At 42.5% G+C, this 26100-nt stretch overlaps 1 protein-coding gene and 1 pseudogene across 4 annotated transcripts in view; both read left to right on the top strand.

Moving 5' to 3' along the window:
- ACSL5 (acyl-CoA synthetase long chain family member 5) overlaps positions 1 to 24071 on the top strand; it is a 46114-nt gene extending 22043 nt beyond the window's left edge. For all 3 annotated transcript variants that reach the window (XM_081074093.1, XM_081074092.1, XM_081074094.1), the window contains 19 exons: positions 5668 to 5732; positions 5843 to 5944; positions 7540 to 7639; positions 8595 to 8773; positions 9534 to 9566; positions 9654 to 9705; positions 10491 to 10564; positions 11225 to 11302; positions 13105 to 13239; positions 15597 to 15731; positions 16250 to 16345; positions 18304 to 18376; positions 18638 to 18726; positions 19027 to 19143; positions 20796 to 20939; positions 21835 to 21936; positions 22414 to 22485; positions 22885 to 23031; positions 23784 to 24071. In XM_081074093.1, coding sequence (XP_080930219.1) covers positions 5668 to 5732; positions 5843 to 5944; positions 7540 to 7639; positions 8595 to 8773; positions 9534 to 9566; positions 9654 to 9705; positions 10491 to 10564; positions 11225 to 11302; positions 13105 to 13239; positions 15597 to 15731; positions 16250 to 16345; positions 18304 to 18376; positions 18638 to 18726; positions 19027 to 19143; positions 20796 to 20939; positions 21835 to 21936; positions 22414 to 22485; positions 22885 to 23025 — 1787 coding nt within the window. In that variant the 3' untranslated portion in view covers positions 23026 to 23031; positions 23784 to 24071. The remainder of the gene's footprint in view (positions 1 to 5667; positions 5733 to 5842; positions 5945 to 7539; positions 7640 to 8594; positions 8774 to 9533; positions 9567 to 9653; positions 9706 to 10490; positions 10565 to 11224; positions 11303 to 13104; positions 13240 to 15596; positions 15732 to 16249; positions 16346 to 18303; positions 18377 to 18637; positions 18727 to 19026; positions 19144 to 20795; positions 20940 to 21834; positions 21937 to 22413; positions 22486 to 22884; positions 23032 to 23783) is intronic.
- On the top strand, positions 11720 to 12977 carry LOC308508185 (large ribosomal subunit protein uL1-like; annotated as a pseudogene). Its single transcript has 2 exons — positions 11720 to 11810; positions 12158 to 12977. The product of its transcript is annotated as a large ribosomal subunit protein uL1-like (transcript).
- Positions 24072 to 26100: the final 2029 nt, after the last annotated feature.

The raw sequence follows: 26100 nt of genomic DNA, 5'->3' as shown, positions 1-26100 counted from the left end.
AGAAATAACACCATGTGGGCTTTGGTAGATTCACTTGGAACATATCAAGCCTCAGTATTTATATCTTGAATCATTAAACACAATGCTAGGTGTGTTTCCTTTCCAAAACAACTAGCTTACAGCTCTCCCTATATCTTTTTTCTTTGGGGTGACATTCTGTACAGGCATAGATTTGCCTGTGTGACCTCTTATCACTCCCTTCCCGTCTGCTTTTAACTATGACTGACAATATTTACTACCAACTCCTGCCTAGTGCTAACTATGCAACAGGTACTAATCATATATTATCTACTTAATCCACCCTAAACCTCAGGGATTACTTACTATCCCTCTGTAATGCAGGGTCTCAGCTCCCGCTCCCTTCACAAGAACGCAGAATATGGTGAGGCCAAAAAGGAACATCAACGGACCCATGGATAGGGGGTTCATACCACCATACTCTTGCTGGCAGCTGGGTTGGAGACACAGGAAGCAGGAAGCACATGATCCGCAATCCACTGTCCACTTTTCTGCCAACCAACCAACCCCCAGCCTAGCCATGGCAGTTATATTAGTGGCTAATGGCTAACCGGTAACAGCTGATGGCCACCCAGCCACAGCTGATGGTCATCTGATTACAGTTGATGGCCATGTAATAACTGAGCCCTCACCTTTCCATGTGAGACCGAGAGCCTGGAAACTGCTCTCTGGCACTCTTGTCCCCACACTCCACCCCTCCAGGGTCTCACCTCACAATCTACACGACAAGCGTCTTCTGCAAGGGGTCCTGTGTCAGGAACCCAGCTCACGAGAAAACATTTCAGTCCAGTTCAAGTAATGTCCCAGGGGCTGTCCCTCAATGTCCACCTATTTTCTGGGCACAGCCAGGGTTTCTCCAGGTACTGCCAGTCTTTCTGGGCACAGCCAAACTTCCTGGGCACAGCCAGGGTTCTCAGGGTACTGTGCTGGAACAATAGTGGCTCCCAGCCAAGGTGTTTACATATTCTCAACGGTTGCCAGTCCACATACAAAAAGCAAACATCCGGGGCTGACCCGGTGGCTCAGGCGCCGGTTCGATTCCCACATGGGCCAATGGCCTCTCAACCACAAGGTTGCCTGTTCGATTCCTCGAGTCCCACCAGGGATGGTGGGCTCCGCCCCCTGCAACTAAGATTGAACATGGCACCTTGAGCTGAGCTGCCGCTGAGCTCCCGGATGGCTCAGTTGGTTGGACCATGTCCTCTCAACCACAAGGTTGCCGGTTGGACTCCCGCAAGGGATGGTGGGCTGCGGCCCCTGCAACTAGCAACGGCAACTGGACCTGGAGCTGAGCTGTGCCCTCCACAACTAAGACTGAAAGGACAACAACTTGAAGCTGAACGGCACCCTCCACAACAACTAGGATTGAAAGGACAACAACTTGACTTGGAAAAAAGTCCTGCAAGTACACACTGTTCCCCAATAAAGTCCTGTTCCCCTTCCCCCGACCCCAAAAAAGCAAACATCTGCCAGCGCCCCAACAAAGGGTCTTCCTGCACCAGTCTCACTGGCAGCCGGGAGAGACACAGGAAGTCTACATCCACCTGTACCCCAACAAGCTTTCTTCCTGCACCACAGTCTTGCTGGTGGCCAGGCGAGACACAGGAAGCAAATATCCACCAGTTCCACTACACGGTGGTACGTTCCTAAGCAAACAGTCAACTTGTCCATCAAGTCAGGGATAGAAGGCAATTCCCCATAGTCCTCAGTCATTTGCCAGGACTGTGTGTTGGCCCCACAACATGTGCCTTCCCCACAGGGTGAGGGCTCCAAGTCCTCCCCAACCTGGGGGTGAGGAATAACCTTGACCTCACCCACATCCTCCACTGAGGGCTCAGCAAGCGTTTCCTCCTGGGACTACATGTCCCGCACCTGGGCTGCCTCAGCAAGCACTTCCCAGCCCACATGGCCGCTTTCTCCAGCCTATGCTGGTTGGAGAACCATCCATGTCCTCTCACCGCTCCATGGTGGTCCAGCTCATGAGAACAGTGGCCACCATGCACCACACACTGTGTGGGGGCCACAGGTCCTCCTGCTCAGAGTCAGACACCATTCTTACCTGGTCGGAACCCTGCTCACTGCGCCATGTGTCAGGCAGGGTCTCAGCTCCTGCTCCCCGCCTAAGAACACAGGACACAGTGAGGCCAAAAAGGAACACCAACGGAGCCATGGATAGGGGGACCATACCAGTATACTCTTGCTGGCGGCTGGGTTGGAGACACAGGAAGCAGGAGCCACATAATCCGTAATCCGCCGTCTGCTTTTCTGCCAACCAACCAACCCCCTAGCATAGCCACAGCAGTTATATTAGTGGCTAATGGCTAACCGGTAACAGCTGATGGCCTCCCAGCCATAGCACATGGCCATCTGATTACAGCTGATGGCCATCTAATAACCAAGACGGCACCTTTCCATGTGAGGCCGAGAGCCTGGAAACTGCTCTCTGGGACTCTGTCCCCACACCCTCCTATTTTTTAAAATGAGGAAATGAAGACTCAGAGGTTCAAGGGCATTCTGACGGTGACAGAACCAGAAAATGTTCTAGTTCTGGCATAAGATACTTCTTTAGAATTCTTTTCCCATACTAAATTAAAATGAAACAGAGAAAGTTAAAATGGCCTCTTACATAAGTAGACATGAGAAATCTGGCCTGGCTATTTCCACAAAAAAATGACACTTCTGGTCCCAACTGGGGCTGAATACATCAAGCCTGACGTGCACTTTTGACCCCTACCCGGTGGATGGTCCATGACGAGAATCACCTGTGGGTAATGACTAAACTATAGATTCTCTAGCTTTACCTTGTTCAACGAGTCAGAATTCCTGCCGTGAGACCTAAGAATCTGAATTTTTAAAAAGACTTTGGAGGAGGGGGTCTGCATGCCAGAATTTCAACTGTGTTTAGTGTGGGTAACACTTTTGCAAAGTTGTTCATGGGTGGTCTCTTTGTACATGACCATACCTTAGAACAGAAACTAGATCTGAGCTGTGTAAGTTAATCGAAGACTAGGCTGTTGCCTGATTAAGACTTTAGCTAATTAGGCTGAAGCTGATTAGGGCACAGAGTTTAATGAGACCTCAGTCGGTGCCCCTTTGGGCCAATTACTTGACTTGTTCCTTGGCCATAGCCTCTACTAGAATGTTCATCAATACGGAAGTGATAAGGAGATGCAGTATGTTTTTTTCCACATTCATCATCTCTGCCACTTACTGAGTTGACTTGAAGAAGCAGTCCCAGTCCTTCGTGACTCTTAGTACCATGGGGATAATGATAGTTGGAAAGACCAAATGAGTGCATGAGCCTAGCATGGAGTTAGCATTCTATAAATGGTAGCTGTCACTAGTGATTGATGTTAGTACAATCTCATTGGTAGACCATCGGGGGCACACACTCTGGGCTGCAACAGTGGCTGTGAACATCTAAGAGGACAGGACTTGCCTGGCTTTATGGAAATTACATTCTGAGACTACTTCTCGAGCTTTTACGTATCTATTTCAACAGGAAGAAAAAGGGCTGCCATTTCCTATGGACAGTCTCCTCATTCATTTTTCTATATCTATTTAATCAGAGTCGCTATCTCTTTCCTGCTTCCTTTCCTTTTTCCTCTGTCACTTAGTCTGGGAAGTTCACATATTTACCTCTGAATTCCTAGTAACCCTCTCTCTGAATGCTTCCTTTTGGCAAGACCTGAATTCCTCTCAGCAATCTGGCTAGAGCCTCTATGTCAAATTCCTTTCCCTTCCGCTTTTTGATTTATAACTTGGTCTCATTTTGGCTTAGATGTGGAAGCATCTCTACGGGTTAAGCTTATTTCATAGCCTCATTTCACAACTTCCATGGCTTCTGTGGCTGACATTACTATTTACTCTAGTAAGTGGATGTTCCTTCACTTATTTTCATTTTAACAAGGCTGAGTAGTTTAGATGTTCAGAAGTTTAATTCTTCAACCATCAAACGTAAGACATGATTGTAAAAATATTGAAGGCACATATACATGGGTGTACACCTGTGTGTGTCCTCATGTGTGTATGCCCTTGTAGTTCCAATGAGCCTTGGTATCTCAGAAGATGACACTCTCATATAAACAGGCAATGTACATTAACAGATGATTCATGAGAGTAAATAAAATTTAACAAACACAGGAAAAGGTCCCACTTTACTAGCTGTTAAAGAAACTTATATTGGGGGCTGGCCCGGTGGCTCAGGCTGTTAGAGCTCCATGTTACTAACTCCGAAGGCTGCCGGTTCGATTCCCACATGGGCCAGTGGGCTCTCAACCACAAGGTTGCCAGTTCGATTCCTCGAGTCCCGCAAGGGATGGTGGGCTCCGCCCCCTGCAACTAAGATTGAACACGGCACCTTGAGCTGAGCTGCCACTGAGCTCCCAGATGGCTCAGTTGGTTGGAACACGTCCTCTCAACCACAAGGTTGCCGGTTTGACTCCCCTGCGCCCCCTGCAACTAGAAACGGCAACTGGACCTGGAGCTGAGCTGCGCCCTCCACAACTAAGACTGAAAGGACAACAACTTGAAGCTGAATGGCCCCTCCACAACTAAGATTGAAAGGACAACAACTTGACTTGGAAAAAAGGCCTGGAAGTACACACTGTTCCCCAATAAAGTCCTGTTCCCCTTCCCCAGTGAAATCTTTAAAAAAAAAGAAACTTATATTAAAGTAATAACTTTTTAAACTTACTGTCAAACCAGAAGACATGTTTAAAAGATACAATTTAGTGTCTATGACTTGATATGTTCCTAGTTGTAGAAAAGCAAATTTTCACAATGGGTCTATTAAGCAATGTCATGTTAGGCATCAAAAACCTGAGCTATTCTGACCACCCCCGCCCCTTCCCAACCCGGTTATTTCATTTTAGAGACTCTATTTTAAGAAAATATTGTAAATCGGAAATGATTAATTTGAAAATATTTATCATAGCATTATTTAAGGTATCAAACTTGGAAACAATCTAAATATCCACAATGAGAGGAAAGTCAGCTACAGTAGAACCAACCCTTCATTGGTTGGCCATAGTAAGGCCACTGAAATCTCTACAGAGAATAAATAATAACAACACGGGAATGTTTATATCAAACAGAGAATGGAAGCAGTACAAATATATACATCAAATGAACATAACCATGTACAACTATGCAAAGGAACTGAAGTGTTAATAATGGTGTTTATTTGATGAAATTGACAAGTCATATTTTGATATTTTTCTAGATTTTTATGAGCATATATCTGTTGCTGTTTTTTTTTTTGTTTTTAATTTTAAGGAAGCTCAATTCAATATTATCCAGTACAGGCTGTTTGTGTTTACTTGTGGGCTTTTACTGGTTCATGTTATGTGTGCTAGTCCATATTCATGGCTTTCTCTGAATGCCTGCTATCACGGAGGTCACATATGCCAACACTGAGCCACCCCTGCTTTGTAGAATTTCCTAAACGTTTCACGAGCATTTTGTAAGACTCTCTTTGCCTTTGAGAACTGAGTACTTTCTGCCGTTGAATTTCCTTGGCATATAAGAGAAGCTCAAATTCTTCCAAGATTTATCCTTTGTGCCTTGTCTCTTCCTACCCCCCTTTGCCTTCTCTGATCCAAAGGATTTGCAACTGGAGCTGATTTTCTTTTAACGTTATGTTTTCAGACAATGGGCCTTGCTTGGGATATAGAAAACCAAACCAGCCCTACCGATGGCTGTCCTACAAACAGGTAAGTCAGGCCCATGGTTTGGGAGAGATTCTTTTGCTGATGTGATATCCTGAGTTAAACCTGGTCTCTTTTAGGTCTTGACTGCTTTTTTTTCTCTCTCTCTTTAATAGGTGTCTGATCGAGCAGAGTACCTGGGCTCCTGTCTGTTGCATAAAGGATATAAGCCATCACCAGACCAATTTGTTGGCATCTTTGCTCAGAACAGGCCAGAGGTAACTGCAGTGCAATTAACTCAAGGAAATGAGTCAGAACTAAATCTAAAGACTAAACCCCACCTCTAATCCTGGACTCTGACACTTGCTAATGACTTACCAAAGCTATTTAAAGATCTTATATTCTTACACAGTCTTCCACTGGAAAGAGTTACAACCCAGGGCCTTCTGAATTCCCTGTTGACTATGTAGTGCTCTAAAGTAGGTGACCGGACTTTATTTTCCAGCCCATTAAGAGTCACTTTAAGTCAGTCTGTTTGTTGCATGAGGCAAATAAGGAAGCTATAAGGAACTTGAGGATGTTTGGAAAGGGATGTATTCAAATTAGAATTGGAACTTGCATGTTGTTCCTGAACTAATAAACCACGGCATCCATTGCTACTGAAATAGGCCATTGAAAACAGATTTTAGATGATTGGATTAAGATCATCTAAAATCATCAGGTTAAGATATTTGGAATTAAATTTATCCCCAAGTTCAAGTTAAGTCATTAGACCCAGTATTCTCAGAGAAAGTCTTTGTAGGCTTCAGAATAGTTGGATGACATATGTGCACTAGAACCAGCTCCTTAACCAAAAATCTGAGAGGGCGCTGGCTGCACTTTTTAGTGAATCTACATACGCTGTCTTTGTAACACCAGCTCTCAATAAGAAGATATATCCTTGGCTTTAGTTTAGGACCTCCACATCAAATCTTGTGTTTTGGTCTGCTATGGCCAGCATAACAAAATACCACAAAGTAGGTGGCTTACGCAACAGAAATATATTTCCTCACAGTTCTGGAGGCTGGAAGTCCAAGATCAAGGTGTCAGCCAGTTTGGTTTCTCCTGAGCCCTCTCTTTTTCGCTTGCAAATGGCTGCCTCCTCACTGTGTCCTCACATGGCCTTTGCTCTGTCATCTCTGGTGTCTCTTCGTCTTATTAATGTGACACTAATCATATTGGATTAGGGTCCACCCTATGATCTCACTTAACCTTAATTACCTTAAGGTTGAAGACCCTCTTGTCCAAATCAGTGGCATTGGGGGTTAGGGCTTCAATTCAGCCTGTAACACCTAGACTGTCATTTCAGGATTCCCATTAGCAAGTTCTGATCCACCTTCCAACTCATTTCCTGTCACTCTTCATGCTTCCTGATGTATGTACAGAGATGTCTTGTTATCCTTTCTTTCTTTCTTCATTCCCTAAATGCCTTCTCTGCCCTCTACCTCCATAACCAAATCTTACCAGTCCTTCAAAGCCCTGCTCAATTTTCATCACTTTCCCCAAAGTAATCCCAGGTAGTCTTAACCCCACCCCTGAAAGTGACCTCTGCCTCCTCAGAACTCCCTAATGGTTTCCACACTTCATATGGATAGAACTTATCACCCTCCACCTTTGTATCTTGGTCTACCTTTGTATTTTCGTTGTCTCTGTGCCTATCTTATCTCCTTTATTTTACTGTACTTTGTGGCATTAGCCGTGGCAGTCCCTAGGGCCCCACAGTGATTTTTTAAATACAAAGTAATCCAATAAGAATTTGTTGGCTAAATGACTAAATGAATACCTTTGCTTTCCAACGTGTTCCCCAGTCCTTACGTGAACTTGTCTCCTACAGTGGATCATCTCTGAGCTAGCTTGTTATACGTACTCCATGGTAGCCGTCCCCCTGTATGATACCCTGGGAGCAGAAGCCGTCATATACATTATCAACAAGGGTAAAACTTTGCTCTTACATTATCACTTGCTTCTTTCTTAATGCTGAGCAATTCCTCAAGATCTGCGTTTGTTAGCAGATGTGGAATACTGTGACTAGGACAACGGACCAGTCTTTCTTGTCCTGTGGTACCTAGGACATAATTTGCAAGATGTCCATGCAGCAGCTATATGCACAGAGGGAGGAGTCAATGAAATGCTGTAAGGTGACATAGTATGACAATGTAGTTTAGAGATGAGACTATTTACTTTAGCCACACTGGATGAAAGGCCAGAGTGAGTGACTAAATCACTGTGAAAGGACAGATTTAATTTCCTATTCTTATTCATCTAAGTCCGTACACTTAACCACTATGTACCAAGGTCCATAGTGAGTCTGCAGAAAAAAGTGTCTTTGTTAAGGAAACAAGTGCAAGTTCAATGGGCAAGTAACAGCCCTTTCACATATCCAAGATATTACTTTCTGTCACAGAACTAGTAGATTAAATGAGTAGATCCAGTTGAACTATAGACACAATCAGAAGTTTTCTATTTGTGTAAAGAAGTATCAAAGCAAATGCTAATATTTAGAATCATAAACTGCTTGTCTGCTAAAATACCATTAGACCCTCCCTCTCTTCTAATCCCCGCCCCCAAATAAAACACATTGACAGGACCACCACTAAGTGATTCACACTCCTTGTCTGTATTCTTAAGCAGAAGGAATTTGGTGGCTTCTCTAGAAACTATAAACTCTGCCGGCAGCTTGTAAGAAAACTCTACATTACTGTTTCAATTAAGCTCATTTATTATCAATGGAACATTTCAGCTTTTATGCGTTATAAATATGATTTGCAGACATAATATCCTTTGAGGACCCCCTAGCTTGGAAATTTTCAAAAATCTGTTCCTTCTTGTAAGACCGTCAGGTACGTAGCCAAGCAGGCAGATGACCTCTAGCTCTGTTTCTGATTTCAGCTGAGATTGCCACGGTGATCTGTGATACCCCCCAAAAGGCATCGATCCTGATAGGAAATGTGGAGAAGGATCTTATCCCAGGCCTGAAAATGATCATCCTCATGGATCCCTTTGAGGGTGAACTGAAGCAAAGAGGGGAGAAAAGTGGAATTGAGATCTTATCCTTCTCTGAGGCTGAGGTAATAGTCTGTCTGAAACTCAAGTCCCAGATCAAAGGCTGGTGTGACACCATGGGCAGCTTGCAGGATATCTACACTAGAGTACAGGCTGCTGCTCTCCAGGGGTGGCATGAAACAAGAAAATGAGACTCATGCTGTGAGACTTTGAGAATAATTTCCCCAAGACAACTCAGAAACCATGCTAGGGGATGAGAAAGTCTGTAGCCATTGTGCACAGCCTTCTAAGTAGGGCATTTATAAATACAGAGGTTAGTGGTAGTTAAGAAGATGGTCCTAGAGCTAGGATTCCTGGGTTCATGTTCTAGCCTTAGTTAGCTAATCTTGGGTAAGTTTCTCCACATCTCCCTTTCCCTTTAAGTAAAATGAGGATAAAATAGTCCGTGCCTCATAGAGGAGTTACTGTAAAGAGTTAACTGAGTTAATATTTATAACGTGTCCAGGAGAGTGACTGGAATGTAGTAAACCTTGAAACAGCAACTTTTCATCTTATTCAAAAAGATTTAGCAATGATCCTAGATGACTGAGTCTTAAGAGTATGGTGGTAAGTTTGGACATTCGGGATTTGCCCTCTTAAGGTTTGTATTCTAGATAAACCTTATGCTCCTCTCTGAGGCTTCTGGGCCTGATCCAGTTGGAACTTTGGTTATATATAAGAGTCCACAGATATGCTCTTATGGAAAAGGGAAAGAGAGGGCTGTATTTGTCATAAGTCTACCCATTTGAACTAATGTCTTTCTTTTTTGGCTTTCTGTTCATGTAGAATCTAGGCAAAGAGAACTTCAGAAAACCCGTGGTAAGTTTTCTTCTGCTCATATTTGAATCTTGCACATTCAGCTTGCAAAGATCACGGTAGACTAACCTCTTGTGCTTCCCCCTCCAGCCTCCTAGACCAGAAGACCTAGGACTCATCTGCTTCACCAGTGGGACCACAGGTCAGTGCCCATGAAGCTGTCCTAGAGGCCCCTGGTCAGCCAAAACTATGGCTTGAGACACTAACCACTGATAAGCTGGTAACTATACCCTACAATGAGCCCTATACTTAAGGGCTTATAGCCTAAGGTTTTTGAGTATAGATCCCCAAATAGAAAACTGGAAGCGTAAGCAAATAAACTTCATTGAACATACTGGGAGGTGTTTACATGCTATGGATTTCAGGGGACTTAAAGATGGCATCAGAAAGTCAACTTTCTTCCCCAACCCACCACTCTCTCAATCTGACACCCCTAGAATGATCACTCAAGGTAACATAGTAACAGTTGTACACAGATCACTGTGCGCTCCCCCATCCCCACCTGGAGATACCTGTATATTAGAACCTTATTAGCTTATAATGTTGCCCATAGTGGCCTACAGTTACATCCTTTTCATTGTGCCCCGTTTATAAGGTGATAGCTAGGTAATATTATTAAATCTGAAGTCTTCAACATAAAAACAGCACAAGGAGAGGAGATTACTTGGATTCCTTTTTCGACTGTATTGCTATCTGAAATCATGGCTGTGCCCTGCGTGGTAGTAGAAGGTTGTCAGCAGTAGAATCTTTGTGGGCCTTAATCATGTGTAAACAGAGTCATATATCATCGACTCAGAATCAGAGAGTGACAGGAGAAGCTCTTGGCTCTCTGGAACAGAACCAATTGAATGTAGCTTCTTATTTCAAAGCCAAAGCTACCTATGAGCTATAAAAAGGATCTTTCTCTCCACCTCTTGTATTCTACAGGTAACCCCAAAGGAGCCATGATAACCCATGAAAACGTTATTTCAAATTCTGCTGCTTTTCTCAGATGTGTGGAGGTCAGTGGTCAATTGGAAAAGAGATCCTCATTAAAATGTGAATCTGTCAAAAGATTTTAATCTTGAAGTTAGAAGAGGCAGAGAGGAAAACAAATGAAATAAAAAACAGGTTAAGGGCCTGAGTGTGGACAAATACTTCTGCATTTTTGTCTGGAGGACTGTGTATTTTCCACCCTTAGTCTTTCAGGTTTGCTGCAGACCTCTACGTTCAGCGCAGTTAAGGGCACCTCTTAGAGTTAGGCAGTGCCTTACCTGGACAACTGTATGTGGCACTCCTGGGAAGAAGTAGTTTTTAAACTGTTTTTTAAATTTCAATTGAGTTAGAATTGACATCTAACATTATATTAGTTTCAGGTGTACCACATCATGATTCAATATTTGTATATTGAATATATACAAATTCAATATTTGTATATATTGCAATATTCAATATTTGTATATATTGCAAAACGATCCTCAAATAAGTCTAGTTAACGTCCATCACCACACATAGTTACCAATTCCTTTTTCTTGGGATGAGAACTTTTAAGATCTACTCTCTTAGCAACTTTCAAATATACAATAGAGTATTATTAACTACAGTTAATAGATGTAGTTCTTAAATCTCCTTTGGAAGAGGCATTAATCCAATGTTGTTTCCTCTTCGTTCCTGATCTCTAGTATACCTTTGAGCCCACCCCTGAGGATGTGACCATATCTTACCTCCCCTTGGCTCATATGTTTGAGAGGATTGTACAGGTGAGTGCTCTGTGTTCTTAGCAGGTATGTGGAAAGGGAGTCCTGACTGGCTAGTCCCACGTTTATTCCAAAGGCGACTATACAACATTTATGGTCCTTTCTCTAACGTGAAGGGCACAGGTAGGAAGTTGGCACAGCTATGTCTGAATCCTGTCATTACCCCTCACTTTCTGTGGAGCCTTCCTGTTAATTTTGTGTGCCCAATGGAGCTAATGATTGCTCCTGCCTTCACACTGCGTACCTGTGAGTCTAGTGCGGTCGTAGTCTGAAGCTTACTATCAACTCTTAATTCTGAGCTGGTAGGGACACTTTTTTCCTTTTAATTTTATTTTGGTTCCAAATTTTGAAAAGACCTTGGATTGGATAAAAGGAAACTCTCCACAGAGAGGTAAAGAGGGGGTATTTGATCCTGATAAGATGTCCTGGGTGTGTAGAAATAAGGTGGAGCCATTCAGGATCATGTGTGCCAAAGGAGAGCTGACCGTCTGTGAGTGGAAAGGCTTTTCAAGTTAGTCTGAGGCTGATTTAAGGACTGAAAGCAGTGCTGGCCTTTCCAAAACACAGGTGGTAGTATGGATGGAAAATCCTCTCTCTGCTTGCCCCTTAAACACCTCTTCGACCAGCTTATTTGTTGATGCATGAAATGCAAAAATAAAAGATCCAGTTCCTTGGGCTAAAGTGCTGATTAATAAAATACTGATTCTAATAGCGTATTTTTTCACCTTTTAACGCTTATGAAATTGAGACAGTCTCACCAGTATAGGCATGTCCTAGTTTAATCAGCGGTGTTTTCTCTTAGTGCTGTAGCACTAAAATGCACCATGAGCAGCAAAGTCTTTCATAACATCCTCTGAGAGGTGCAGCCAGAAGTCCTGCATTGGAACCAATGCAAGTGCCAGAAGTTTTTGGAGACAGTGGAGTTGTAGATCAGCTTGAAGAACTATGGCCCTCAGAAGGACAAATGCTTCTGGGGCACCATCGGGCTAACATCCAATCCCTGCCCCATGTTCTCCGTATGTGTTCTGGGGGACCAGCAGCACAATGACGAGGCCCAGGCTGTGGATATCCTCTACATGGACATCGAGGCACTGAAGAAACACAACACGACTAAGAAACTGACCAGGAAGCTGACCAAGAAGTATGATGCCCTTTTGGTTTCAGAGTCTCTGATCAAGCAGATTCCACGAATCCTGGGCCCAGGCTTGAATAAGTCCGACAAGTTCCCTTCCTTGCTGACCCACAATGAAAATGTGGTGGCCAAAGTCAATGAAGTGAAATCCACGGTCAAGTTCCAGATGGGGAAGGCGCTGTGTCTGGCAGTGGCCATTGCGTGAAGATGATAGATGATGAGCTTGAGTTCAACATCCACTTAGCAGCCAATTTCTTGGTGTCATTGCTCAAAAACATTGTCCAGATTGTCCAGGCTTTATACATCAAGAGCACGAATGTCCTAAGGAACAGCTTAAGCCCCAGTGCTGCCATTAAAAACCAGAAACTAAAGAATGGTCTCTCACAAAGGGTGATGTCTTCGGTTGTTACCCTAAGAGCTGTGGATAGAGTAGGGGTTGGCCGTCGGTCTCTCAATCTGTCTTACCTATCCTGTCACCTCAGCAGAAATGAGTTTCCATCCTGTCTTGAGGTAGGCGCTCAGAGTTCTGGGTACCTGAAATGTTAAGGATGGGGGATGCTATAGAGAGAAAAGTGCCTAGGGACATCCGCTCAGTTCTTCGATTCTATCCAAGATAGGCCCCACCTGAAGTGGTCCTTTGGCTCTGAGCCCTATTCTTTGGTTTTGCTTTCAGTTTGTTGTGTACACTTGTGGAGCCAAAGTTGGGTTTTTCCAAGGAGATATTCGATTGCTGCCCGATGACATGAAGACTCTGCAGCCCACAGTGTTTCCTGTGGTCCCTCGGCTCCTTAACAGGATCTACGATAAGGTAGTAACTATGCTTCTGTTGGGCTGTCCCTGAGATGAAGGAACTGTCTGTGGCTCAGGCTGGACTGAGGCTCTTAGGGATTCTATGTTGCTAAGAAATGTGTCCGCTTCCACCCTCCCACTGCCTACAAGCGTCTACTTACAGGCCCATTGACAAATGCAACTGAAAACCATAGTAAATGAAATCCCCTTTCCTCTGGTTGAGATTACTTAGACCTGATTTGGAGAAAGAGGTCAATTCAGAAACTTGGGGAGCCCCTCAACATTTAGCCAACTCCTAAGAAGTTGTTACCCTGATTTCATAACAGCTACTGGTTATTGAGCTTCTTGCTGAGTCCCCATGGTAAACTTTTCAAATGCATCCCATCATCTAATCCTCCCAAAAACACAGGAAATCGCACCTTAACGTACAGATGAGGAGACTCAGCCTCAGAGGTTAAAGAACTTGCCCAGGTTCATATCTAATAAGAGGTCAGGCCAGAATCAGATTGTCACATAATCATTTTGACTGTCATTAGTCAGTGCTCTGTTTTTCATTAGAGATTACAAAGTGGAGATTTTTCTCTCTAATTCAATCATTTCTCCTGCATTAAGTAGCTGAGATTCTTTCATAAAGGCATAAAAAATATTTCATTCTTTTCCTTTATTTATCAGTCTTCAAAAGGATGAATTGGTGCCTCAGCGATTTTCAAAACTGGCCAATGAGATTATTTTCTTGGTATATTATGAACTCGTGATTTGTGTATTTAATCCATTTCAGTCATTCTTCTTGGTGTTCAAATTTTCTCATTTAGAAGTTGGGAGCCCCACCATGTTGCTTGTGTGTCCTTTTGACATGACCCCAGCAGTCTTGGATAGCTTCATTGCTTTCTGGCATAAAATGTCTCAAGTTCATCTTATATGATTCTCACCCAAGTCTTGGTTTGGCTAATTTCTCCAAGAAGTTCTTGGAACTGGAATTTGAACCCAGGCAATATAACTGTGAGCCCAATCACCTCATAATCCCACAGACATGGGAGCCTTGAAGAAGTAACACATGGCCATTCTTCCCAGGTTTGGCCCCTGATTCTGAGATTCTAGAATTCTTCTTCACACTTGTGAATCTCACCAAGTGCTATCCTGGGGCTCCCATGACAGGACAGGCAACATTCCAGTACACAGATGATCCCTGGACATTGAAAATCTTGGTTTCTATCAGACTCGTTAACAATTCTAACAGTTTCCTCACCATGTGATAGGATTATTAGATTTGGTTGTTGTTATGATTTTTGTCCATTTGTTGGACATTTTTGATTTGGGAGAGATAGCTATTTTATAATATAGTATTAACACACAGTTCAACTTATTTTAAAAATGGAGGACTTTATTAGCATGAGTCTCTAAATTCTGGCTCTTGTCAGTGACTTGTTAGGGGGAGTCTTGTGAATGTTGAAGAAAGGTAAATATCTTAAAGGATGAGAGAGGTGTCATAATAGCATAATGGAGGCAGCATCTGAGTGTAGGTCTTGGAGACAGATGGTGAGATATTGGCAAAATGATGGTACAGGCATAAGTAGATTCCAGAGTCTAGAGCACAGTTGGCATTAGAGGGTGAAGACATGCAATCTCGTTTGACTGAAGGCCCAGGAATGGGAGTAGGATGGAGCCCTGAAGGCCAGAAAAGGGGATTCAGGATTTGATTTTGTAAATAAGGTGGCTTTCTTCGAGTTGTACTGGCAAAGCTCTCCTTTGGCAAGAGTGTGGTTGATGGGTTATAGAGTCACGATGAGACCAGAGTCATGGAGACTAGGGAAATCATGAGAGCTTAGAAAATTGTGTAAGAATTAAGTCTGGAAGTGATCTAAGTAGGAAAGTCTGTTGTGTTTTCTATGCTGAGACTAAGGGAATTGTAGTAATAGAGAAAGGTGGTATTTCTCCAAATCTAGTCTATGTAAGCATCAGAGGGGCAAAGGGTGGGAGAAGTGACACTTATTTCAAAAGTCAGACTCCTAGGCTCTTTTTTGATATACTAAATCCAAAACCCTAAGGGTGCTGGCCATTGAGATGTTTTTCATCTAGCAATCCCAGGTGACGTTGTAGGTACATGCTGACTGTCTTTTGAGGATATGCTTATCTCAGTTGTCAAAGCTGTTTGCCAAGAATGAGGAATCTGGAGGTGCTGAGGCTCTATATGGATGTACTGAGTTCACTTCTTTCTTACTGTGGACATAATTCTCTGGGCTCATCATTATTCAGCCAACCAGTTCATGAATGAGAGCCACTTCCTTATGAAGCTAGAAGGCATCATCTCTTGTCACTGATGAGCCTTGGTGAGTATCTCAAATAGGTTTCCAACTAAAAGGAGTTATCACTCTGCAGGTTCAAAATGAAGCCAAGACACCCTTTAAGAAGTTCGTGTTGAACTTGGCTATTGCCAGTAAATTCAGTGAAGTGAAAAGGGGTATCATCAGACGCAACAGTGTGTGGGACAAGTTCATCTTTTCAAAGATCCAGGTAGGTTGGGTGGGTACTGGACAGAGCCAGGCAAATATCTAGGCTGCCCACTGTCTCAGCATATTTTGCTTTTCCTGTGATGGTCAAGCGTCTCTTTAATTGGAGATCCTTTCGTACGTTCTGTGTTCACTCACCATTTGAGATCTCTCTTGGATAACTTTGTCACTACAGGAAATTGGTCAAAAATCAAAAAATGGATTTTACTTCAGTTCTAGCACACCCTCTTGTTCTTGTAGGTGGTCTGTTGAGATTGTAAGTAATTCGAAGAGACCCAAGATACAAATTATCTGAGGAAATTAAATATATACATATTCAGATCTAGTCCCAGCTATGGATGATTGTGATAAAAATAGTCAATATTTTAAGTGTTTGTTCCACAATGCCAGGCCCTAAGTGCTTTGTAGATTACCATGTTTAATTCTCACAAAAACAGTGTGTAGGTTATTCTACCCATTTTGCAATGGAGGAAGCTGAAACCAAGGGGATATGCTTCAGCAGGTCTCGTTTCTCCTGAACAGGCCAACCTGGGCGGGAAAGTTCACATCATGGTTACTGGAGCCGCCCCCATCTCCTCTTCTGTCTTGACGTTCCTCCGGGCAGCATTGGGATGTCCGGTAAGCCTAACACCTTTGAAGATAGCTTATTTCACATTTGTACAAATAAGGCTCATTGTTCAATTAACAGTGAAAACACAACTGAAAAGTGCCAAGGAGAAAGTCACCCAAAGTCTCAAATTCAGGAAAAAATATCCTTCTGGTTGCCTTTTATGCATCTGTGTATGGAAACCTTTCCATAAATGGCATCTGTGTTCTAAAATTCTTGTTAAACAGTGCCCCATCAACACTGTTCCTTGTCAAATAAAGATCTACATTATTTTAATGGTTTTGGAAGTAACTAGTCTCCTATTGATAGACACTGCGTTGCTTACCATATTTTCCCCCGTTATATTCCATGAAATCATAAGGATACCTTTAATGTGTATGCAATTATCAATTTGGGATAAATCCCTACAAGTAGGGAAGGTTGGGTCAAAGTACATGTTTTGGTTTTGTTTTGTTTTTTTCACATTAACGCAGATTTATCAAACTTCCCTCCAGTAAGATCTTGTCTTTTTTTATAGATTTCTGCAAATAATGCAGTCTTGCCAGTGACCAGCTTTGTCAGTCATTTAAATCTTAGTCCATCAGATACATGAAAAACCTTACTGCAGTTTTGTGTTTTTTATTAACACTGAAGCTCTTTTCTACTGCTTATCAGCATTTGTATTTCTTCCATGAATTATTCTATTACTTGTCTGTAGAAAAATAGGCAAAGGATAATTTGGTTCTCTTCCACATTGCTTTCTAAGAGTTCCTCATATGGTAATAATACTAATCTTTGTCATGTTAGAAATATTTTTCCTAGTCTCATCTTTGCCTTATGTATTGCACAGTTTCAAATGTTTATGCGTAATAGTTAGATTGGATTGATCTTTCCTATATAGTTTTTAAATTGCTTAGACAGGATTTCCTAACCCCCAGTATTTCATAAAACTGTTTTCATCCATAGTTTTTGGTAATCTTATGATTTTACTTTTTCTCAATTAATCTGCCCCATTGAAATTCAGTGCAAGGGCTGGGGCATAGATATTGTCTTTTATTCTTTTGTGTTTTCCCCAAATAGCTAACTAGTTCATTCAGCCAGCACTCACAGCGTGACGCTGAGCACTCACAACCTCATGTTCAGAGTGGCCCACACTCATATAAGCATTATCAAAAAATATTCTGTGTTGATGCCAAGGCCAGAGGTCCTCTAGTTTTTCAAATGAGTACCCTGTTGGCCATTCTTAATACTTTCCTTTCCCTCAGCCCCCAAAACCAATAGAATAGATCAGATGTTCCTGTTCTCACATCCCTCCCAGAAATGCCTTCCTCTCTATGTCTACCAGTTCTGCTTATCACAAGCCACACACCCATTGTAGTAGCCTATGCCCTTCTTTCCTTCCACCAGCCTCTCTCCAGTCAAGATTATCCTCTCTCACAGCCATTGGCAAACTGCAACACTGGCGAAATCTGGCCTATTGCCTGTTTTTGTAAAAGTAAAATTTTAGTGGAACACAGCCATGGCTATTTACTTATGCACTGTCTAGTGCTGCTTTCATGCTGCATTGGCAGAGTTAAGTTGTTAAGACAGAGACCACGTGGCTCACAAAGCCAAAATTTTACTACCTGGTCCAATACAGAAGAATCCTGCCAACTCCTGTTCTATACCACAGTTAGAGCTTTTTCCCTTAAAAAATGCTACTTCAGTTCTATCAGATGTGCTCCATTGCCCAGGATCAAGTCCAGTTGCCATTGGGTTACACATCACTAAATGAAAAACTCATATTTTTCCATTGACTAGAAGTGCCACACTTCCCAAAATATTGTATAAATTTCCATACTTTGGTCTGTTTCTAAACTCCTAGTTGTAATGACTTAGTAGACACTAAGTGTCCTCCAACCCGCAGAGACCTTGTCTTGCCATAAGGCATGGCCAGCCAGCTCATGCTTTATCTTGAGTCAGTCTCAAAGCCCTTCGTTGGTTTCCCCAGGTGTTTGAAGCTTATGGTCAAACAGAATGCACTGCTGGCTGTACATTTACATTACCTGGGGACTGGACACCAGGTAGGTTCTCCACCTACTGGACAGGAGGTACAGTGGTTGGGAGAAAGGTTCTAACTGAACTTGGACTTTTGAGTTTAGATTACCTCAGTGCTTTGGATAAATGTGGCAAAGGCCAATCTCAGGTATTGCTCCAGACCTTCCTACTTTGGCAGATTATTTTTCAGTCTTATGTTTTTAGAGCCAATCCATAAATATCTGTGAACTATGCCTAGACTTCTCGCTGCTGATGGTTTCCCAGCTGATCAGTGTGGTGTGTTCTAGGCCATGTTGGAGTCCCCCTCGCTTGCAATCATGTGAAGCTGGAAGATGTGCCAGACATGAACTACTTTTCAGTGAATAATGAAGGCGAGGTGGGTCGGTTGTGCCCGGTAGGCATGTCCAGACAGTCATGGTGGGATGTTTGCCTCAGGAGAGCACACAATTGTGAGCACGCTTGGGTTTGATTGTTTTGAGATCTGGAGCAAGGAATTGAATGTCTTGGAAGCTCTCTTTCTGATTCCCGTACAATAGGGATTAAAATCTGGTGCTCTTCACACTGTAGTGGGAACCACCAAATGGTTTAAAGGGTGGGAGCAGGTGTTTTGTAAAGTACCCATGCTGGGGGTAGCAGCGTTTGCTATTGCCACCACCGTGGACCATCTTATGTGCAGGTCTGCATCAAGGGGACCAATGTGTTCAAAGGATACCTGAAGGACCCTGAGAAGACAGAGGAAGCGCTGGACAAGGATGGCTGGCTTCACACAGGAGACATTGGTCGCTGGCTCCCGGTGGGTGTTTCTTCAAAACTTTTGGGAGTCTATACTGCTAGACTAGGAAGAACCATCTGCTTACGAACAAGATAGGTAGAGATGCGAGGAGGCTAATCAGCTGAGCTGGCACGGCTCCGTGAACAATGGGATAGATTTGCTCACAGCCAAAGGAAAATTAAGTGATTTTTCCAGGGAAGAGTGTAGTAATATTGTTTTTGTTTCGTTTGTTTACTTTTCTTGAGGCAGAAATTGTGATTTGATGACTCCATAGGCCTGTAACATTTGCCTTTTAAGAGTTTCAAAGGGATGCGTTTCTTTCTACTTCATATAGAGAGACTTATTAAAACACAGAAGCAGATTTCTAAACTAGATGTATGCAGAGGTTAGGTTTTGCCTCTCAGTGACCTTTACAATATCTCTGTGGAAGACCTGGAGACCTTTTGTAAGCATAGCTTGCTGATAAACGATTAGCAGTAGTCTCTGTCTTTTTTAAGAAGAGAAGAAATTGTGTCATAGTGGCGGAGCCTTAGAACCCCTGCAGGGAATTTTCCAAACAGCATCCTCTCTGAAAAGTTTTTGTCTACTGTGTGCTGGGGGAGTAGGAAAGTAACCAGATCTTCAAACTCCTTTCTGGCTCAATATTCTCAAGATTTAAGTGACAATCAAAGAACATTGGAAAGAACTCAGGGAACACTGGTCCTAATGATGTTTTTTGTAGAGTTCAGTGTAGTAGCATCTTGTTAACATATCTGTTTCTGTATAAGTGTTCTCTGCTCTAATAAACATAGGATGTAGGCAATACATGTGTTCCCACACTAGAGTTATAAAGGGCTGAGCCTCATTAATCACTTTCAGATAATGTCTGTTAGGCTGAATTGATGGCTAATTTCTTTTTTTCTTTCTTTTTTTTTAAATTTAAAATAAGTTCAAATTCATTGACATCACTAGAAATTCAATTTCTTGAGTCAGCCTTGTTGATGGTTTCAGGGTTGGCTCAGTCTAATGCCCTATTTAGGGTGTGACCATATGGATTGTATTTGCCACTCATCCTAATTCTGTAATTCAAATCCCTAAGAATCTATGCTCCTCAGACCAGTGAGCTCAAATGAAGCTGCCAATGACCTCTGGTGGCTGGTCAGAGAAACCTTCCCAGCCCTGCTATTGTCCCAACAAGCACAACGAGCACAATTATTGACTTGCTTGATTAGCATTGGCACACTGGAGCTGTGTTAGCCTGCTCCGGAATCTAACAGGAGAGATTCATAACAGGGAGTTGGAGTGGGGAGGGAATCGAACAGATTCAAAATTCTTAATAAAAGACAATTTCCTCCCTATTTCTGGGAGTTCTGGAAATAGAATAATTGGAAATTAAGTTATTAGAAATTTAGAGCTGCAAAATTTCTTCAATACATGAGGAAACCATTTATATGGCTCTAGCAGGTCCTAGGGACTTTTTCTCAGGGTGCACATTGATTCTCCATATTGACATGCAATGTAGATAGATTATTGCTGGAAATGGTTTCCTTCCCCTTTCCCCAAAGCCAAGGAAGAGAAATGAAACATTGTTCAAAAGTCTCTGGCAAAGTCAAGTTTAAAGAAGAAATACACTCCACTGACACCAATCATAGGACTCAAAAACACTGACGCTGTTATCTGTCTGTCTCATATAGAATGGAACTCTGAAGATCATTGACCGTAAAAAGAACATTTTCAAGTTGGCCCAGGGAGAATACATTGCTCCAGAGAAGATAGAAAATATCTACATCAGGAGTAGAGCAGTGCTGCAGATTTTCGTACACGGAGAAAGTTTACGGGTAATGTATTATTTTTACAATAGCCATTTTCAGGCACAGATCATACTGATTTCTATAGCTACAAGAAATCTGTACAGGTGGGTTTAAGATAAGAAGATCCGAGCTTTTAATACTGAAGAAATGAAGCCACATTCCAAACTTCAAAAAACACAATATAAATGAAAAACAAAGCAAAACAACAAAATTTTTTTTCTTTTTTTGAAACTGTGATAGACTGTGAATAAGACTTGTTAAAACAGTTAAAGGGTAGCCATCCAATAAAAGGGAGCCCTATGTTTCACTAAGTTTCCACTACAATAAGAGGTCCTCTGATACAAGCTGTTTTATATACAGTGTACTTAAACTTAGCTTTTGGGGAATGAGGAGGGTTCATATGGACAGGCCAGAGATGCTGTAAGCTTAATATTGAACATCACCTCTTTATGAACAATCAAATTTGATAGAACATCTTTGTAAAGAGATTGATGACTGGGGAAATGGGAGTAGAGTTCTATGAGAGTTTGAAATATATGCTGAGAAAAGAGGACATTAGTACTGAATTTGAAGTCTTGGGATATCTGTTTCAATGATACCGTGTTTCCCCAGAAATAAGACTTAGCCGGACCATCAGCTCTAATGTGTCTTTTGGAGCAAAAATTAATATAAGACCCGGCTTTATTTTAATAAAAGACCCGGTCTTATATAACATAAGACCGGGTCTTATTTTAATATAAGACCAGGTATAATATATAATAATAATACCGGGTCTTATATCAATTGTTGCTCCAAAAGATGCATTAGAGCTGATGGTCTGGCGAGGTCTCGTTTTCGGGTAAACACTGTATGATCCTGTTTTCTGTACTCACTGGGAGACACCATGATAAGAGTTCTCACAGGCCTTGTTTCCTTTCCATAGTCATCCTTAGTAGCAGTGGTGGTTCCTGACCCAGAGGCGCTTCCCTCATTTGCCGCCAAAATTGGGGTTAAGGGCTCCTTTGAAGAACTGTGCCAAAACCAAGTAAGTTTCACTTAGGAAAGCTTTATGCTCACTCACGGGGCCCATCATGGCAGAGGGGAGGCCCCAACCAGCTTGGACACCCATGAGTTCCCAGAACCTTCTCTCTGGAAAAACAGACTTCCTGAATTTGTGACAGGTGGTACAATGCAAATAGATCGACTGGTTTTATTAGACTATAGGAGGGGAGTTTAAAAAACAACAACAAAGTCTATTCTTTTTATAGTAATATGTTCTTTGTGGGGAAAAAAATACAAAATTTTGAAATGCCATTCAGAGAAAACCCCTTTAACATATAGATTTCCCTTTTATTCTCATTTTTTTTCCTGTGAGCATTATTAGGCATAAAATGTGATTGTACGTACTCCTATATCCTGCTATATCCCAATGAACTTTTGCAAGAATTTTGAGTCATTTATGCTTAGCTTTTCATTTAGGCTTTCAAACAGCCATGCTGTAAGCCATGTTTCATGTTCTTAGGTTGTCAAAGAAGCCATTTTAGAAGACTTGTTGAAAATTGGGAAAGAAAGTGGCCTTAAATCCTTTGAACAGGTATGTACTACTGGTCTCTCAAGTCATACTAGAAAGTTTTGAAGTTTGCATGAGTAATGGGGTTTAAATGTAGTTTCTAAGGAATTAGTTTTAGATTTTGTACTATGAACGCGTTAACTACAAATGACAGTGAACTTTTATAGTTTTATAGTCCTTTTTCACTGTTCATTATCCAGTCTCCCTTTTCTCTACTCATTTCTTTTCCAAATTACAAGTATATGAGAACAGGCATGTGTTACTGTCCTCTTTCTCATCACTTCATCTACCCCACTTTTATTAGGTGAAGTATTCTTTAAGGTTCTTCACGTAGCACTTAGAGGGCTCTATAGAAAAGTCCAAATCACTAATAAACATGTATGTGTATGTGTGTGTGGGGGGGGTGTTCATCTTCTTTTCCAGGTCAAAAGCATCTTTCTTCACACAGAGCAATTTTCCATTGAAAATGGGCTCTTGACACCAACATTGAAAGCCAAGCGGGCAGAGCTTTCCAAGTACTTCCAGAGCCAAATCAGCAGCCTATATGAGAATATCCAGGAGTAGGCTAAGGTACGTATGGCGGGAAGGGGCTCAGAGCTAGTCTGCCTTGTGGGAATGTGGATTAAAAACTGATGTTATATTCATTTTTTGACTTTCCTCCTATCTATTGTTCTACCTACTAAATTATAAAACCATAGCTTTGGGGCTTTTAATAATAATATTGAGTGACTTGTAATGTGAAAGCTTAGCCCTGAACTAAATAAGAGTAAATCTTGTCTTTCCCATCTTAAATGTTGCTGACATTTAGATTTTCGGGCTACTTTTATCAACATACTTTTCAAGACGCATGTGTATTCTTTGTCGTTTCCTCATGATTTTCAATCTTCTGTATCAGTGATCACCAGTTCAAGAGCCAAAATGACCCTTTGTGACTTTTTCCTTGTTTTCCAGTAAAACCTAACTTATCAACAGTCCCAGCACTTAGCCCTTCCAGTGCAAGTTAAAGACCTTTAAGTTCTGAAAAGCTGTTTATAATTCATGTTTTCTAACTACCCCACAAAACCACTAAAATTTTAAATCCAGTTTTACTTTATTGCTACGTACTATTAATCATATCTATGAGACAAATTTCTTCTATGTATTTCTGTGTACACTAAAGTCTGTGTACAGAAGAGAAGTTTGATCATACTGAATATTCCTAGACTCTCTAGTTTCTCTGATTTTGTAGAATTAAAAATTAGGCTTATGACATGTTGTCCAAAAAGAATATTCTTAAAGTGTTATCTGCAATAGTATCTGGTGACTAAATCTGTTCTCTACAGTTTGCTACTGAGCTGGAAGCTGTGTGGGAAGAAGTTGAAAGTTTGGTCAAGTGCACTTTCCAGTAAATGAAGCAAGCACTCAGTAAAAACCTCCAGGATATTTTGGGGAACAAAGACCTATAGGAAGACTGATACCTGCCCAATGCGCTTATCTTCTGGGAAGGAACCAACTGATCTTTTCTCCCACGAACTCCAGTTTCTGCTCTCGCTTTCCCCCAGACAGCACGTGTTGCTTCCACTTGTAAATGTAAAGTCTTTAAAATAATAAACTATTGCAGATTCCTACCTATGCTGTGGTGTATGTTAACTCAGGGACCACAATGAGAATCAGCCTTAGACAAGGACCATTCAATAATCAAGGAGGCTAGTGGCTCTCAAACTTGGCTGCAAACTCGAATCACCTGGGAGTTTAAAAAGACCCTAATAAGGAGAGGATCCAAAACGGCAAAGTAGATAAATGTTCTGCTTGCCTCATCCCGTGAACATATCAAAATTACAACTAAATTATAGAACAATCAACCTAGAGAAATCAACCATCTGAAATCTAGCCAAACAGAAGTTTTATAAGCATATAAAGAAGCCACGAAGAGACTAGTAGGAGGGGCGGAGACTCAAAACGGGCCGGCCCCAAAGCTCCATGTGGCGGATGGAAACTGGGAGGGATATCTTAGCCACAGAGGTTCCCTACAGAGGAGCAAGGATCAGCCCCCCACCAGCCTCTGCAGCCAGAGGAGCCCCCACAACTTCCAGCTGTGAAAAACTGGGGATTCTGACCTCCTGGGTGGGACGGAAGGCTTGGGAAACCCAGACGCCCTCTTAAACGGTCCGTGCAGACTCACTTGCTCGCAGGCACTCACCTTGGGCTCCAGTGGAAGGACAGTGACTGGGGGGGGGGGAGGGCGTTGGAGATATATGGGGGGCAGAATGTGTGTACCTTTGAGGAAGACAGTCGTCATTTTCAGTGTGTGGGGTCTTCTTCATGTGCAGCCGGCAGGCTGGCGCCATCTTTCTGTGTGGAGAGCTGTGTGGAGCTCTCCCCCACCCCCATGGCCAAATCTGAATCTGATTGGCCCGGTGAGTTTCGCCGCTCTACCCTGGTGACTCACTGAGACCTGGCCATACCCAACTCTACAAAAGGCTTTATCAGGGCTGAACCTTTTGGGAGGCAGCAGGTAGCAGCAGGCCTTGGTGTGTCCTGGCTTTCTGCAGAGCTACCTCAGACCCAGTATTGGTGTCAGCCATTCTCAGTTTGAAGCACGGCCTCTCCCACGTGCTTCTAGGTACAGCACAGGCATCGACCAACTGTGAATTAATTTGTAGCTCCTACAAGGTAGTCCCTGACCAGTCACAGGCAGTGGCTGACCTGGGCCTGCACCAGAGCCCCTCCCAAGAGGCCCCAGAACCAACATACTTAGAGGTTGGCTTTAGTCAACAGCAGAGCACTGCCCAATTAGCCCCATAAGTAACACACCTAAAGGGCAGTCTCAACAGGCACCAGAGCTCGCTGGGGGGGAAACCCACTCCATGTAGTAAGCCCCCCAGCACAGCAGCCCATAAACTGTGGCTATGGCCAAACCCCACAGCCAGTCAGCCTGAGGGTCAATCCCACCCACTGATGTGCCCAGAGCAATCAAGGCTCAGATATAACAGGAAAGCATACAAACACTCCTGGAGCACCCAGTGCAGGTGGCCAGGGAGACTGTCCCACTGGGCCCCATGAGGAACCTACTACATAAGGCCACCCAGCAAGACTGGGAGACATAGCAGATTTACCTAATACAAAGAAACAAACACAGAGAGGCAGCCAACATGAGGAAACAAAGAAATACATCTCAAATGAAAAAACAGGATAAAACGCCAGAAAAAGAAATGAAATGGAATGGAGGCAAGCAACCTACCAGAGGCAGAACTGAAAACACTGGTTATAAGGATGCTCAAGGAACTTAGTGAGAACTTCAACAGAGAGATAGCAAGCGTAAAAAAAGACATAGAAACCATAAGAATGAACCAGTCAGAAATGAAGAATACAATAATTGAAATGAAGAATTCACTAGAAAGAATTACCAGCAGACTAGATGAAGCAGAGGATCGAATCAGTGATTTGGAAGACAAGGTAACAGAAAACACCCAATTGGAGCAGCAAAAAGAATTTAAAAAATGAGGACAGTTAAAGAGACCTCTGGGACAATGTCAAGCGTAACAACATTCACATCATAGCGGTGCCAGAAGGAGAAGAGAGAAAGCAGGGAATTGAGAAGCTATTGAAGAAATAATGACAGAAAACTTTCCTAACTTGGCAAAGGAAATAGTGATACAA

Source organism: Rhinolophus hipposideros (assembly GCF_964194185.1).
Source record: "Rhinolophus hipposideros genome assembly, chromosome: 15".
Taxonomy (NCBI): Eukaryota; Metazoa; Chordata; class Mammalia; order Chiroptera; family Rhinolophidae; genus Rhinolophus; species Rhinolophus hipposideros.
This window is presented reverse-complemented; position numbering and strand designations above follow the sequence as displayed.